This window comes from Labeo rohita, chromosome 10 (assembly GCF_022985175.1).
Source record: "Labeo rohita strain BAU-BD-2019 chromosome 10, IGBB_LRoh.1.0, whole genome shotgun sequence".
NCBI classification, from domain to species: Eukaryota; Metazoa; Chordata; class Actinopteri; order Cypriniformes; family Cyprinidae; genus Labeo; species Labeo rohita.
Genome location: NC_066878.1, coordinates 30,915,973 through 30,933,409, shown reverse-complemented (window position 1 = coordinate 30,933,409; position 17,437 = coordinate 30,915,973). Strand labels below are relative to the sequence as shown.

Genomic DNA, 17,437 nt, shown 5'->3' with positions numbered 1-17,437 from the left:
TTATTTTATGGAAGTATCTTGTTTCTTTCTTTCAGTTTTGTGATGAAAATGTCACAATTTAAAGAAAAAACTTAAAACCAGGTCCTGGTAAAAGTATTACATTTATATTCTTATTTAAACATAAATAAATTAATAAAAAATAAATAAGTGACTAAATATTCTTTTATGGAAGTATCTTATTTCTTTCTTTTAATTTGAAAAAAACTTTCATTAAATCCTAAAACCTGGTCTGCAAAGTATTACATTAATATTTGTATTAAAAAAAAATTAAAAATAAATAAATAACTTTTATGAAAGTACCTTATTTCTTTCTTTTAATTTGAAGAAAAACACATATTAAATCTTTAAACCTGGTCCTAAAAAAAGGATTACATTTTTTATTTTATTTAAAAAATAAATAAATAAATAAAACATAAATAAGTCAATAAATACTCTTTTATGAAAGTATCTTATTTTTTCTGTCAATTTTGAGATGAAAATGTCACAATTGAAGAAAAAACATATTAAAACCTGGTCTCAAAAGTATTATATTATATTGTATATTTTTAAATAAATAAAACATAAATAATCTTTTATGAAAGTCTTATTTCTTTCTGTCAGTTCCGAGATTTTGAGATGAAAATATCACAATTCGAAGGGGGGAAAAACTTATATTAAATCTTAAATTAAAATTAAATTAAATTAAATTAAATTAAATTAAAATTATTTTCTGGAAGCATCTTATTTCTTTCTGTCAATTCCGAGATTTTGAGATGAAAATATCACAATTTGAAGGGAATAAAAAAATTATATTAAATCTTAAATTAAAATTAAATTAAATTAAATTAAATTAAATTAAATTAAATTAAATTAAATTAAATTAAATTAAATAATTAAATTAAATTAAATTAAATAATTAAATTAAATTAAAATTATTTTCTGGAAGCATCTTATTTCTTTCTGTCAATTCTGAGATGGAATATAACACATGTTCTTTGACAAATTTCGTGAGATTCACACAGCTCTGTTAGTGCATGTTCCTCGCATTATTGTTTTGTAGATAGGGTGGCGTCTGTTTTGCTGTGATATCATAACAGCTGTGACTCCGACCAGACCTTTCCTCTCTCCACTAGCTGGGTGGAAGCAGAATAATTCGTTCTCTCTGGGGTGTCATCAGATTTCATCTGCTGAACCTCCGTCCTATGTCTAACTCAAATATGTGCCTTAAAACGGCAAACTAACTGACCTGTTTTCAGGTCAATTCCTCTGCCCAGAACGACTACGGCCTTTGAACCCTATAACTGTCCTGCTGGGGGTTGAAACTCTCCGTCTGTACAACCTCAGTCATCACTCGAGAGCGAAAATGCAAACAGGCCACACAAAAGCAGCCTTTAACATGCATTTAATCCGATTTTACATCGGGTATCTCCTTTTCGCCCCCTACCTCCAGGGATTTTGTGGCTTTCCTGTTAGCCGCCGCTTGTTTCATGTAACCGGTCTTGAAGCACTTCTCTCCAATGGGCTTCCACCGCAGAGTACCGCAAAACAAACAAAAGCACTCTGGGTAGACCAGAAAAGAGCGTGGAGGGCAAGAGCGCCCCACTATAATATATAAACAAGCGCTAGTTGGGGGGATGTGGCTTCCTCCCTTGCTGTGTCAAGATCACTGGGGTTTTATAAGGGAAAAAGATGCCTGATGTTTTACATCAGAGGCGCTGCATAGAAAAGAGGACACGTCCCTAACGTCTAACAGCTGGCTTTGTGTGTCCACACATGAGCCAGAGACAAAGAAGCAGTGTGATTTTGTACTGTCATACTCTTTCATTAGCAAAAACGGGAGGCTTTTGTCATCATTCAGTCATTTACACCCTGTTTCGCGAATCCTGATTATGTCATGTTGTCGTAGTATATTCTGCTAGCCTGGTCGTGACGTGTGCAGACTTACAAAAAGATGAAGGTAGATCTACAGACGAACAGACTGAAGAAAGCAGGGATGGGTGTGGGACTTTGTCTGCCCACAACACTCTGCATAACTTTAGCATTATGCATCTGATGATGTAAAAACACATTCAAAAGAACATAAATTATCAAATGCAGTAAATGCGGAAAGAAGAACAATTGGTGGTTAGTAGTGAAAACGTGTTTTGTCGCAGAAGTCAGAACATACTGTCGGTGAAATGCCTTGGAAAACACACAGAATACATGAAAATCTGCGTAAGTGTTATGTTTATTCGTTTATTTTTACAATTTTTTCCACATCTAATATTCTAGAGTTAATATTGAACAAATGTACATTAACATTCAAAAGTTTGTGTCTCTACATCTCGCCTTTATCGAGCGAAAAGCTGGGAGCTTTCTGTTTAAAATAAAATAAAATAAAATAAAATAAAATGAAATGAAATGAAGCACATTTTACAAAAAACTCATGTCAACTTGATATATCTGCAACATTTAAAAAATAAACAAACACATTTTCATTTTCATAAAGAAAAGTATGCCTATTTTTAGGAACATTATGCAAGAAATATAATCAGAATTGCCAATAATGTATAAATACTTTTATTATTTTTAAAGCTGTCTAACGATTAATCGTGATTAATCGTGATTAATCGCATCCAAAATAAAAGTTTATACTATATGTACGTGTACTGTGTATATTTATTATGTATATATAAATACACAAACATACATGTATATATTAAGGAAAAATATTTTAAATTTATATGTAAAATATTTATATTTATTGGACAAAAGGGCAAAATAAAATAAAATAAAATAAAATAAAACTTACTGGGTAAAATTTGATACACAAAATCAAAATCATTATTAAAATCATTACACAATTTATTCATTTATTCATAACATTTATTCATTATCAAAAATACACTAAGAACAGTAATATTGTGAAATATTATTACAATTCATAATAGCTGTTTTCTAAATAAATATATATTATAAAATGTAATTTATTCATTTATTCATATAATTTATTCATTATCAAAAATACAGTAAGAACAGTAATATTGTGAAATATTACAATTCATAATAGCTGTTTTCTAAATAAATATATATTATAAAATGTAATTTATTCATTTATTCATATCATTTATTCATTATCAACAATACACTAAGAACAGTAATATTGTGAAATATTACTACAATTCATAATAGCTGTTTTCTAAATAAATATATATTATAAAATGTAATTTATTCATTTATTCATATCATTTATTCATTATCAACAATACACTAAGAACAGTAATATTGTGAAATATTACTACAATTCATAATAGCTGTTTTCTAAATAAATATGCATTATAAAATGTAATTTATTAATTTATTCATATCTATATTTTCAGCATTTATTATTATCAATGTATGTGTGTGTGCGTGTGTGTTAATTTGATTTTAATCTTTATTTTTAAAAATTAATATTATTTATTAATATTATATGATATTATTTAAATAAAACAGTAAAAGTATTGGTAATATTTCTTGCTTAATGCTGCTAAAAACAGGCTTACTTACTAGCTTCTTTGTGAAAATAAAAAAGCTATTTGTTTATTTTGTAATTCTAATATATATATATGTATATACAGTCAAAAGGTGCAGGTGCAGGACACTATAGTTCATTTATGTAAGGGAGAATAGCAAAATAACGAAAACTGCAACATATTATACCCAAAAATTCATCATACAGTGGACTACCAGTAAAATTGTTAAAAAAAAAAAATTGGAAACAAATATTCAGACACTTTGACCTAACTATGCTTTGCTTAAGTGTTTTTTCTTCAATGCGACATTTTCACACCACAGACTAAACAAAATTAAGCATTACTTGATAAATATTGTCATATTAACAGCTGTCTGAATTTTTGTTTGATTGTTGTTGATGTTAGATGTTATCTAATGTTATCTAACATCGTGAAGATGAATTTGTTCTGACACAGTTCTTGTCACATTTTCTCCCAGCCTCATTTTCATCAGTGAAAAATTAAACATTGCATCTAGACATCATGTCAGAAAAAGGAGACACACTACATACCATTCTGAAATCTGATTTTTTTTTTTTTTTTTTTTTAATTCAGTCAAATACAGGCCTTTTCACTTGTACTTTCAGACTGTTATACCTCCACTCCTTTCCTCTGCATGCAGCCAGATGGCCGACCGCCATACATGTCGTCATAAATGTTTTTACCGTGGTGTTGAAACATCTTGCTAAGCATGAAACTCTTGCCGTCTGAGTCAAACCATTAGAGGCCTGCCAACACGTCATAGCCACAGCAGCTATATGCATACGAACAGACAAGAGTGAACATTATAGTGTCGTTAACTTGGCCTTTTCGAATTTTTATATAGGTCCATGAAAGTGTGTCAGAGTTAGCATGCATATAGACAACAGTGTTAGGGATTGATTTATCGATTGTGATAATGAGATGACGTTCGCCCTTACATTATGAAACATTCCAAGTGCACTTATTTAAGAATATTTACCTACTGGTTGGAGCCAAAAATGTTCTGGAAAGGAAGTTTCCAAATAAATATAAACTGTCGGGTTCTATCCTGTTATGGTGCGTAATTTTCCCAAAATAACTCTTTACCAGCCAAAAAATCCTTTAATACTTAGACGATTCTGCTGTTATTGGCATTTTGTAGAAATATCTTGACTTTGCTGCCAACAATTGTACTTACTTGGTCAATATTAGTAGACTGAGGGCTGTGTCTTTTTTGGGATAAAACTACAAGAGTGTTGTACAGCACCTCAAAAAAGTGGTATATTTTCATCTATGACAATTTAATATATTGAGACACATCCACCTTATTCTTTCCGTACGGCCATTTGTAAATTTTATGTGTCTGGCTTCTGATCTCTTCCGTGTCATTTTGCAGCTCGTTTTGCAGCTTGATATTGCAAATTGGTATGTCTTATTATATTATTTTAATGTATTATCTTAATTATGAACACACTGGTTTGTACTGCAAATAGTTTTACCGTTTACTGCACGTTGTTATTCTTATCATTATTTCCCTACAGCGGCTAATGAACCGGAAAACATTTTTTCCCCGTCCATCTCGTATTTATTTCCTTTAGGGCTTCCATACAAGTAATTTCATTTTTAAACACAGTATTTGGGTAGGTCACTAGGAAATCCATTTTTTTTTCTCAACTCCTTTTTAATGGTTCTATTCAATTTTATTAATTAAAGAGCATGTCTAATTAATTAAAATCATGAAACTTATACAATTTCACATCAGTTTAATAAAGGTTTAACAAAAATGACATGTTTAGGGCCCTATGAAATGTTTTATTTTTTTCTCACCATGTTTTATTGTTATCAAATTCTGTGTTTTAGCATGTCTAATTACTTAATTTATTCCAATTTATTTTTAAAATAGCCTTATAATTTTTTTTTACCCTCAGAAATTCTGTGTTTTGTATTTAACATGTTCTGGTTATCAGATGAAGGCATAAAGCATTAATTTCATTTATTTTTTAATTACTGAAAATTAAGCAAACTTTTTCTTGACAAACAAAGGTGAATTTACTATTAAAATTAAAACATGGAAGAAATGTTGTGTGATTATACCCTAAAAAATAATGTTTGTTTCATTTTAGTAGTAGTATTATAGTAATAGTAGTAATATATATCTGACACAATGTCTTCAAGTTAAACCGGTATTTTATTTTGACAGTTGCCGTGACTACCTTTACATTTCTGTGTGTATATGATATAACGCTAGTTTTCCTGAAATGGAACGGTCAAATGCTCATGAAGTGACTCTCAGCAGATATTGTTCATGTGTTTATGTTCTCATTTAGTGAGAGGACAGATGCTGAAATGACCGCAAACGTCATGCGCGCTTTAGTGTGTGTAGTAAACAAACTCGCTCGTCTGCTCCATTCATTAAAACAGAGAAACACAGAACATGCAGGATTCACATTTAAATGGTATTTTTGCAGCGTAATATTTACAGATACTAGTCCATATTGCGGTTTGATTTAAGTGTAATGACCTACTTTTGATTAATTCATTCAAACTTTGACAAATTCCATGACATTCCGCATTATTCAGTAAATTACGTTTTTAAGTTCCATTTCTGTTTGTTTGGGCAAGTAAGTTGTATGAATATGGTCAGACTAGCTGAACAAGTGAAGCCATTCACAATTGAAAACCATTATTTTTCTAATTCCATTTGGTCCCACTTCATCTTGGAAAGTATTTGCGAAATGCTTGGTCAAAATGACATTATGCCTTTTCTCTCTGTTCTCAGGATGGGATCCCACAACTGTACCCACAGCTGGACCCACAACACCTCCAGTTCTCTCAGTCACCCATCAAATGTCTTCCCTTAAAGCAGTCTCTTCCATGCCAGCCCATGGCACCACAGAAGAGCCTCCATCTATGTTCTCTGCAAGCATGGCTCCTCACCACAGAGGCACTCCTGAAGCGTATCCCACTGCTGAAGCCATTGCTGTTGTACCACCTAAAGAGACAATTTCAGATATGGAAACCACAACCACATTTAAAGACTATGACATCTCCGAAGATAAAGACAGCTCCTTGGTGCAAGCAGAACCCATTGGTGTAAATAATTACTTTCCTGTCCAGCCACCCCCGGATGCTTCCACAACTGAAATGTCACATTATTCTGATTCCTTCTTTTCTATCCAGCTACCCCGTCAGCCCACCGCAGGGAACACAAATTCTGTGATGGATACCCCGCATGGGGAATCCAGTGGTGTGGAGGGTATCAGCAGTGGTGACACAGAGACTCCTGAGAGTGTGATTCCTGCTTCACCTGTGTTTATTACAAACTTGCAAGGAGATCCAGACAAGCCAAAAATTGTGTACAAAGAGAACGAAACCACAACAAACTTGACTGATGAAAGGCTGGACTTGCCTGAGTCCACTTTGACAACCTTTGACAACCCAATTCATGGCCAGCAAACTGAAGTCACAAAAGACAACGACTTTCCACAAGACATCAAAATTCTCGTATTAAACATTTCAGACATAAATCAATCAGGTAGGTCAGATGGAAGTTTAGAAAATTTCGTCAATGCAAATTTTACCAGAGCAAGTTGACTTCTTGATCACATGAACCAGATTTGCTTGGTCTTTCATATTTTGGTGTGGCATTGTTTTTCTGTGATTGTTGCTTGTCCAAAGCAGCATGTTGTAAATGAGTGACTTGGTTTAGGAAACTCTGAGATGCAAAATGAATGTAGATCTTGGCTAAAGAGAGGCCACATTTGGCTCTGTCGAGTCGCCTACTGCTGTCTTGCAAACAAAAGTTTTGGACTTGGTCCTTTGATTTCATGCTTTAACATTTGGTTTGTTCCAAATATTTACCTCATCCAGAAGTATAGGTTAACTAGTGGTGCCTATATGCATGAAGAAAAGAAGAGAAACAGATCTTCCATGCCTTCCCATGACCTTAATTGACTTCCCGTGTTTGCTGGAAAGAGTGATGAGGTTGATAAACATCTGTAAATAGACTGCAGCCAGTGTTCTTGACTTGTAGGTCCTGTGGGTCGACATTAATCAGTTGACCCATTTATACCATTTGGTACTGTTAAAGGGGCACCGACTCTAGTAAAACATCAAGGAGAGACAGAGGTGTTTGGGGTGAGAAAAAGTAGCTCTCAAAGCCACAGACAAATGCCTCCCGGGTCAAATGGCAAAGCTTCTTAAAACAATCAGCGATATAATCACGGCAGGCTAATTACTTTTCCTTACCTCGTCCAGTCTACAGATCAAGTTACCATCTGTGGCTGCTAGTGGGTCCACCAAATGAAAAGAATATTTTATGTATGTTATTAAGGACTTGAGGATGTAATAAAATATCTGGCTATATTTCACACATTTTAACGGGGTAATGTAACAGTAGCTGGAATGGCTTTGTTTAATGTTGAACAGTTTAAAAATGAAAAGAGTCTTGTAATTTTGCTATATAGTGATTTTAGGGTCTCACAGGGACATATCACTGAATGGAATTTCTAATAAACTTCTCTCTGTATATAAGTAGAGCCATTATTTACGTAGAAACAATAATCAGTAATATCTTGACCTCCAAAATAGGGCTTTTTATTTGCCTCAAGTGAGAGTCTAGCCACTAAGTGGAATATATATGCAGTGCTAGTTTCTAAGATGTCTAAAGTAATTAAAAAATTGGCAACAAAGTCATAACTGAATGCGGAAGAAGGGTTTACAGTAGATTATCTTTGATAAGCTGTTGACTGACTTAGTATTGTTATACTAACTCACTTGTGTGTAATGTCTTTTAATTATTTGCAGGTGATTCTGTTGATACTGCGGCAGTTGCTGTTCTAAAATTCATTGAGGAACCAGGGCTTTCTGCTCCATTTCTAACATCTGAAGACAGTGAGCCACCTTTGGGCAGTGGAGACCGTACAGATTTATCAGCTTCTGTTACCTTCACCCCAGAAGTGAGTTTCATTAACGGAAAGCACGAGCTAACTCTGAAACCAGAGAATGACCAAACTGGGGAGGTTAGAGGAGACCAATTTGAAACTGCTGTGCCACCAACAGACGAAAACATCCCTGATGATGAATTAGAAATACTTACGGACGTGGCTGAAGGCACCACATCTTCCCCTGAAACAGACAAATCTGGCTCAACAACCAGAAGCCCAACTGAGCCACATTTCACACCAGAGAGCCTGGAAAATATAACCACGACAGAGTTTCCCACTTTTGCAACCAAATCCTCAAGCCAGGAGATGACCCCACAAGCCATATCATTTAGCATGCACGAAGAAGGTTCGGGAATGCGCTCAACAGATGATGAAGAGGAACTCACCCCCTTGGAAGGTTCTGCAGATGACACATTGCCAACAACTAGTGACACATATGTGGTGGCTACCGACGAAACTGAAATAGCTGAGACAAAGATGCCTACACTGGCATTTGGGGTGGACTGCGATACCAAAGGACCAACTGTTACAACTCCAGAATCCAGCACTGTAGAAATGAAGAAAACGAAGGACAAAAAAATAAAACCAGAAACAGACGATTTTGAAGGCTCAACCTCCACTGAAGATGAGGGTTCGGGACAAGATATTTATGCAACAGAAGAATCAAAACACCCAACTTTATCTCCATCTTTCACTGTTTCATCTCACAGCTTTACAAGTTCCTTTCCAAGTACTCACCCCGAAGGGCCAAGACAACCTGTTAGTTTATCTTTGACCAGTACGGACCCTACGATTCAGGTGGTTTCAGCTTCTCAAACAGATGCAATCCCAGAAGAAAGCACTGTGAGAAAGACACACTCTGAGAAAGACCAAAACACAAGCACAACTAAGAGTCCATTATTGGTGCCTGAGATTAAAAAAGATGTAAGTACTATCTTCGCCATCTCTGAGGACATGGGCTCTGGTGATCAGCCAACTGAAGCATTCTCAAAGCAACCTTTCTCTGCAACTACTGTTCCATCTCTTCTCATTCAACAAACTGAAGAAATGAGCATTGGTGCGTATGATGAAGCGACTAAAGTATTTGAAGGTTCTGCAGAAGACACAACACCACTGACTTTCACTAGTGTCCGAACTCAAACAAAATTCACAACCCAAATTTCAGAGACCACAGTTCTCCCCATTGATAGTCATAGAGTAGTAATGTTGTCCTCCCAAGAAACTGTTTTAATCCAAGAATCACCTTCATATGAGACAACATCCTCAGTGCATTCATTAGAGTCTTCAGGCTCCAATGGAACTGATCTAATCCAAGAATCACATTCAGAAGAGACAACCACCTTAGTGCAGTCATTGGGGATTTCAGACTCCAAAGAAACTGATCTAATCCAAAAATCACCTTCAGAAGAGACAACAACCTCAGTGCAGTCATCAGGGTCTTCAGGCTCCCATGAAACTAATCTAACCCAAGAGTCACCTTCAGAGGAGACAACCACATCAGTGCAGTCATTGGGGACTTCAGATTCCAAAGAAACTGTTTTAATCCAAGAATCACCTTCATATGAGACAACCACCTTAGTGCAGTCATTGGGGACTTCAGATTCCAAAGAAACTGATCTAATCCAAAAATCACCTTCAGAAGAGACAACCACCTCAGTGCAGTCACCAGAGGGTTCAGGCTTCCAAGAAACTGATCTAATCCAAGAATCACCTTCAGAAGAGACAAACACCTCGGTGCAGACATCAGAGACTTTAGATTCACAAAAAACTGTTCTAATCCAAGAATCACCTTCAGTGGAGACAACCACCTTAGTGCAGTCAACAGAGACTCTAGGCTTCCAAAAAACGGATCTAATCCAAAAATCACCTTCAGAAACGACAACCACCTCAGTGCAGTCACCAGAGGGTTCAGGCTTCCAAGAAACTGATCTAACCCAAGAATCACCTTCAGAAGAGACAACAACCTCAGTGCAGTCGTCAGAGGGTTCAGGCTCCCAAGAAACTGATCTAATCCAAAAGTCAACTTCAGAGGAGACAACCACCTTAGTGCAGTCAACAGAGGGTTCAGGCTCCCAAGAAACTGATCTAATCCAAAAATCAACTTCAGAGGAGACAACCACCTTAGTGCAGTCAACAGAGACTCCAGGCTTCCAAAAAACAGATCTAATCCAAGAATCACCTTCAGAAGAGACAACAACCTCAGTGCAGTCGTCAGAGGGTTCAGGCTCCCAAGAAACTGATCTAATCCAAAAGTCAACTTCAGAGGAGACAACAACCTCAGTGCAGTCGTCAGAGGGTTCAGGCTCCCAAGAAACTGATCTAATCCAAAAATCTACTTCAGAGGAGACAACCACCTTAGTGCAGTCAACAGAGACTCCAGGCTTCCAAAAAACAGATCTAATCCAAGAATTGCCTTCAGAAGAGACGACCACCTCAGTGCAGTTGTCAGAGACTTCAGAAGAGACAATGCAAGAAATACTACTTTCTACGTTTGAATTCCCAACGGAGAAGCCTCTTACCTCATTTACCCAAGTTTCCAGTTATCCCACCACCAGTGTTGCCACCGACTTAAATGAGCATGAGCCAGTTCACGTCTTGGACAGAGAAACTACTTCTGCAACAGAAGACGTTTTCACCACCCCTAAAGCCACAAGTACTGTGGCATTTGAAGATAATGTTGTAGATTCCAAAGATACAGCGGGTCCCTCAATTGTTGAAGGACAACCGCCATTAAATGAGGACAAGCCAGTTCAGATCTTGGACAGAGGAACTACTTCTGCCACAGAAGACGTTTTCACCACTCCTAAAGCCACAAGTACTGTAACATATGAAGATAATGTTGTAGATTACGAAGATTCAGCAGCTCCCTCAGTTGTTGAAGGACAACCGCCATCCAGGGAAGAGCTCACCACAAGAAAACCAGACGTCTGGACCGATTCCAGCTACACTGTTGAGAGCCATATGGAGAATTGGCAAGGTACAGTTTCACATTATATTTTTGTAACTCACACAGTACAATGCTTATCTTGTATAGTTCCTCTCTTGAGGTTTACAAAATAATTGAATTACTTTGCTTCGTAGTCCACTTATCCATGGATTTGTCCATCCACTAATGGATGCTACTTTGTTATTTCAGATCTCACAATTTGCTCTGTCAGTGTGTGTGAAAATGGCGGAACTTGCTTTACTAATGGAAATAGAAACATATGTTTCTGCGCACACGGATTCAGTGGGGAACATTGTGAAAATGGTTTGAAGCCTTTAATATTTTCAAGCATGATTAGCAAGCATAGAGTTTCTAAGTAAAGTAAGACATTTTCATATCCTTATTCCTGCAGAAATTGACGAATGCCAGTCAAACCCTTGTCGCAATGGAGGTACATGCATTGACGGGTTAAACACTTTCAGCTGTGTTTGTCTGCCCAGCTATTCAGGATCCCTCTGTGAGAAAGGTATGAAATCAACACTAATGTGATGCTATACAGTTTGATTGGGCTAACATATGAAATTCTTGAAGGATTGTTTTTGGGGGGTTTTTGCAACTAATTATGGACTGTTTCAGTGTTGCAATGATTGCATATTTTAAACATTTATCTGCCTGATTGCCTGCTATGTTTCTGTTGTAAGATATACTGTAAAATATAACTCTAAAATTATTACGAGAAGCTGTTGGATGGAATATGTTATGATTTAGGGTGCTAGTCTCTAAATAGTGAGCTATGGCTGTTTAATAAATCCACTGAAGCAAGTGGTATACAGTATGATGGTCAGCCCAAACAGTTAACATGGGCAAAGCAAACCACAAATTTCACCACATCTGGCAGGCCTGTTCCTCCAGAGGGTGTGCAGTATGGTGTCCAGAGAAATGAAAGCAGATGTGTGCCAACAATAGGGTTCAGAGAAAAGGTCAAACAGTCAGAGATAGCACTGACCCTTCCCTTACACCACACGTTTCACAAATGCTAAGCAATTCGATGAGCCATTGCTGAGCCAACTGACTTACTTGGCATGGTCCCAGGAACATTAGAGTGGCTATGTAAACAATGAGTGCATTTTCCTTCAGTCACCTTGTCATATTCATTCAGGCATGCCTTGAGTAGGTCCCATATTTAGGTTGTGACTTTTAGAAGACTTCGGAAAGACAGTATGAAATGACGTTTGCAAAACACTGAACTTTCAGTGGAATATTCAGCAGAAAATAATATAGGACTACTTTTTGTGTCCAGTGAGATTAGATTGAGTTGAAAGTGACATGTCAGGCTATGATACTATTAGCAGTGCTTGCTAAGGCAATAGCAGTAGATCTACATTGAAGCCATATCTAGAGACCAGGAGCTGGAGCAGGAGCTGACTAGTCGTTAGAAGAATCATTTTTTTCCCCCCTTTAAGACTGGTCCAAACTTTCTTTTCAGTCAGTTACATAAAAAGGCTGTGTTTATGCAACTGGTCCCAGAATATCTTAGAGACATTGGAGTGGATCTAATAAACAAACACTTAGAATGCTGTCACAGCCACAAAGCAATGTGCTTAAGCACCACTCAGAAGACGTTAGCAATCATATAGCAATTGAATTGTGTACAATAAGACCAAGGACATAATGTTTTGGCAATTTTTGATATCATGATCTAACATTAAACTGTTTTTAACAGCATTATAATAATACAGCTTAATTTTGAAGTGATAATTCACCCAAAAATGTAAATTCTGTCATCAATTACTCACCATCATGTCATTCAAAACCCGTTAAGACCTTTGTTCATCTTTGGAACACAAATTAAGATATTTTTGATGAAATCAGAGAGTTTTCTGACCACATTCAAGGCCCAGAACTAAAATACCATTTTATGAAGCTACACCATGTCCTTACTATGTTTATGGGCCTTGAATGTGTCAGTTTTGTCACTGTCTATGCAGGGTCAGAAAGCTCTCAGATTTCTTCAAAAATATCTTAATATGTCTTCTGAAGACAAATGAAGGTCTTACAGGTTTGGAACAATATGAATAAGTAATGACAGGTAAGTAACTAATGACAGAATTTTCATTTTTGGAAGAATTTTCCTTTAAATATGTATTACTGCATGTAGAAATTAAGTTTAAACCATTACACGATGCTTGAAAGGTGGAACGAAAAGGGGGCGAAGTTCCAAATCTGCTGTCACGCTGATAATTCAGTCTGGGCATTGACTTGGCATTGTTTTGTGTAGGGGTTAGGCTTTGATAAGCTTGAAATGGAAATAAAATTCATAATGTGAAAGTTCAAATCACATTTACATACAGAGAGTTACTTGTTGGTGTTCAGCAGGAGCCTTGCTCAACGGTTAGTTTCCATTACCCATCAAAATGCTCAGTGAAGCACTTCAAATATGAGAACATCCCTTTTGGTCTGTTGTGGTTTTAGCTTTGACAAACAGCTCGTAAAAAAAAGAAAACACTGAATCTCTTTTTCACATGGTTGTGGACAGTGAAGTCAAGCCATTCTCCTCTTATGATGTGAAACAGGGCTGGGATTGATTCTGACAAGGGTTTCTTGGCCCTTCAATGCCGTTCCCGCACTTAAAGGTGATGCCCCTTAGGATTCTGGGAAGGCGATTGTGATTGGCACATGGGTCCATACTGGGAAAGCAGCTGGAATCAATTAATGCATCACAATTTGTCCAAGAGGCTCATGGAGATTACACTGGGGATAAGCAACAGCATAGAAACTTCCAATCACCTGCCTCCATCTCACGTAGGACTTTCCCTGCTATGAAAATAATCAGTTGACTTATGAATAAGAGCACATTTAAACTTTGAAGAACGCTATTAACCTTCTCATGGCTTGACATTTACACGCACTCGCACAGGCTTGACAGTCGTGTTGGGCGTTGGTCCCCCAATGGATTGGTTCCAGCTACACACAAAATATTGCTGCCATTAGTCAGCAGAGCTAATCTTCTCCATGCATAAACATCACTTCTTAGGACATCTGTTTTCTCAGACTTTTTAGCCAAAGATCAGGGGAAATCATAAAAAGTTGAACTCCATGTAATATAAAAAAGACGCTTTTTTCATATTCAATACAGTTGTGTTTAGTAACATGCAAAAGTTTAGCCAAACTGCGTGAGACAGAACTTTGTCCCAATTTATTAAGTTGCATGCAGTGACTAGTTGCTACACACTGACTAGTGGTCAAATTAGTCTATATTACTCCTAAGTCTTGCAAAATAAATAGGCAATTTAAAAACCACCAAAGTCATGGATATTTTATTAATGTTTGCTCTGACCACAATTGCTAGCATTTTTTTACTAAATGATGATGCTATGCATCATGATATCTTACACTTGGTCAATTCGGTTCAAATATTTGTTGTGATTTAACATTACTTTACAAAAATATGCAACTTAAGACAACTGAAATTGAGGGACAATTTACATTCTCAAGTAGATTGAAGATCTGGATATTATTGTAGCAATTATAATACATTTTCAGTGGCGCTTGCTAATGTATGTGCATTATGCTACGAAAGCAGTTCTGATAATCTACTGGACGTTCAGGGCAAAGGACGAAGCGAGCACATAATAGTACGTAATCAGTTAAAGAAAACAGCACTATGGGCCGTGTGTCTGAGATGATTTACTTGGCCTCATTTTCTGGTGTTTTCTTTCCAGCCTCATTAGATGTCATTGTTTGCATTTAGCTTTCACACTGAGCGCTGCGGTCATTGGGGGGTTTCGGTCCAAGCAAAATGTTGATGATCTTCATTGTATGGTGTAGAATAAAAAGTGCTTTGCACTAGGTTAACCCAGTTAATGGCCGAACTCAAAACAGACGCAGTTCTGTGCGTCCATAGCTGATTATACTTGATCTGAAAGATGGGCTTGTTCATGGTTAACGCTGAAGAAAATGACTACAGAGTCAATCACGAGACGTCTTTTCTTTGATAAACTATGGGCACTATGATGCTGCCTGTATCTGTATAATGAATTACAGAAGCATCTGGCATTTGAATTGGGGTGCATTGACTGATATTGCTGATATTTTGGATGCTCTCCAATGTTTTGCCTGTTTTCCTCATTCTTAGGTTTCTCATGTTTCAATTTCTGTCATTCAAACTTTCAGATACGGAGGTTTGTGACTATGGATGGCACAAGTTTCAGAGCCACTGCTACAAATACTTCACACACCGGCGGACATGGGAAGCGGCGGAAAGAGAGTGCCGTCTGCAGGGCGGTCACCTCACCAGCGTTCTGTCCCATGAAGAGCAGCTCTTTGTTAATCGTAAGTTTTTGATTTTATAGAGTTTATAAATGGTATTGCCAAAACAAACAGTAATTTGAATGGCTTTAACAAACTCTTTTACTCCTTAAAGAAGAAGTCCACTTTCAGAACAAAAATTTACAGATAATGTACTCACCCCCTTGCCATCCAAGATATTCATGTCTTCCTTTCTTCAGTCGTAAAGAAATTGTTTTTTGAAGAAAACATTTCAGGATTCTTTTCCTATATAGTGGATTTCTGTGGTGCCCCGAGTTTGAACTTCCAAAATGCAGTTTAAATGCAGTTATAAAAGAACCCAGCCGAGGAAGAAGGGTCTTATCTAGCGAAACGATCAGTTATTTTCATAAAATTAATACAGTTAATGTACTTTATAATGTCAAACGCTCTTCTTGTCTTACTCTGCCTGAACGTTTTTTGTTTTTTTCTAGTTCATGATAGTTAGGGTATGTCAAAAAAATCCCTGATTTTGAAATGATTTTTGAAGTTGAGGAAGAAAATACGATTGTTTGACGAGCTTTTCGTCATACTGTAACTGTCTTGAACTATAATACACAGAGTTTACAGAGAGCAAGACAAGATGAGCGTTTGAGATTAAAAAGTATTTAAATAGTATTTTTTAAATTAAAATAACCAATCATTTTGTTGGTAAGAACCTTCTTCCTGGTTGGGATCATTTGAAGCTGCATTTAAACTGCATTTTGGAAGCTCAAACTCGGGGCACCATAGTAGTCCATTATATGGAGAAAAATCCTGAAATGTTTCCCTCAAAAAGCATAATTTCTTTATGGCTGAAGAAAGAAAGACATGAACATCTTGGATGACAATGGGTAAGTACATTATCTGTAAATTTTTGTTCTGGAAGTGAACTTCTGCTTTAACATAAAGAGTGCTGTACATGATGTATTTTTGTAGGCCAACCCAGACGTTCACCCTGGTTCCCTCAACAAAAACCCAAGATTACTGACTAACAAAAGTTGTAAAAATGTAAAAATGTAAAAATGTTTTGTTCAACCTGATATATCTTCACAAATGAACACATCTTCTATGAATAATGAATAAATGCAATCTCCAGATGGGAAAAGCAAAATATAGAGGGTTTGCACTTACTGCATGGTTAGGTCAGTTACCCGGATGCGTGGCCATATTGGCGATACTCGGATGTAAACAACAGCGTGGATTGCACAGTTAATGTACAACTGAATACGTTGTTCTGCTAATTTATGCTGTCTAAACCTTCTTTATATGATTTAGCAGCTTCCAAAACATGTGGAAGCTGCCAAATCATATAGAGAAGGACTTAGTAAGCAGGAAGGGGCACAATGTTTTGACAAACTAAAGTGAATAAATTATTATATTATTAATAATTATTATATTATTATAATTAATATTTCACCTACCTGACCAAAAATGATAAGAACAAACACGAATGTTGTCAGGATTCTTGTCCTGGAAATCCTGGTTCAGTTTGGCTAACCACAAACGCATTTTGTTCCTCAGACAGTTTTTTTTCACTCTTCTCCTTTGGCAGTTGATAGTAATCGGTCCGACCGATTAGTACAGCCCAAAACATGACAATAATTGACCATTTTCAGCAGCAGTAATCAGCAAAATATGCGAGTTTAGTTCGGTTCAATGGCATTGTTTGTGCTCAGTGCCACGAATATGGCCACTTATCAACAACTGCCTATTTCAAGACAAGTAAAAACCGTAAAAAATCACAATGTTTTTTTCTGTATTTTATGCTGTAGAACAAACTGTGA

General features: G+C 36.4%; 1 protein-coding gene across 2 annotated transcripts in view; it reads left to right on the top strand.

Annotated features, from left to right (window-relative positions):
- vcanb (versican b) overlaps window positions 1–17,437 on the top strand; it is a 33,288-nt gene that overhangs the window by 11,872 nt on the left and 3,979 nt on the right. For both annotated transcript variants that reach the window (XM_051120495.1, XM_051120496.1), the window contains 5 exons: window positions 6,253–7,008; window positions 8,280–11,396; window positions 11,556–11,669; window positions 11,758–11,871; window positions 15,519–15,677. In XM_051120495.1, coding sequence (XP_050976452.1) covers window positions 6,253–7,008; window positions 8,280–11,396; window positions 11,556–11,669; window positions 11,758–11,871; window positions 15,519–15,677 — 4,260 coding nt within the window. The remainder of the gene's footprint in view (window positions 1–6,252; window positions 7,009–8,279; window positions 11,397–11,555; window positions 11,670–11,757; window positions 11,872–15,518; window positions 15,678–17,437) is intronic.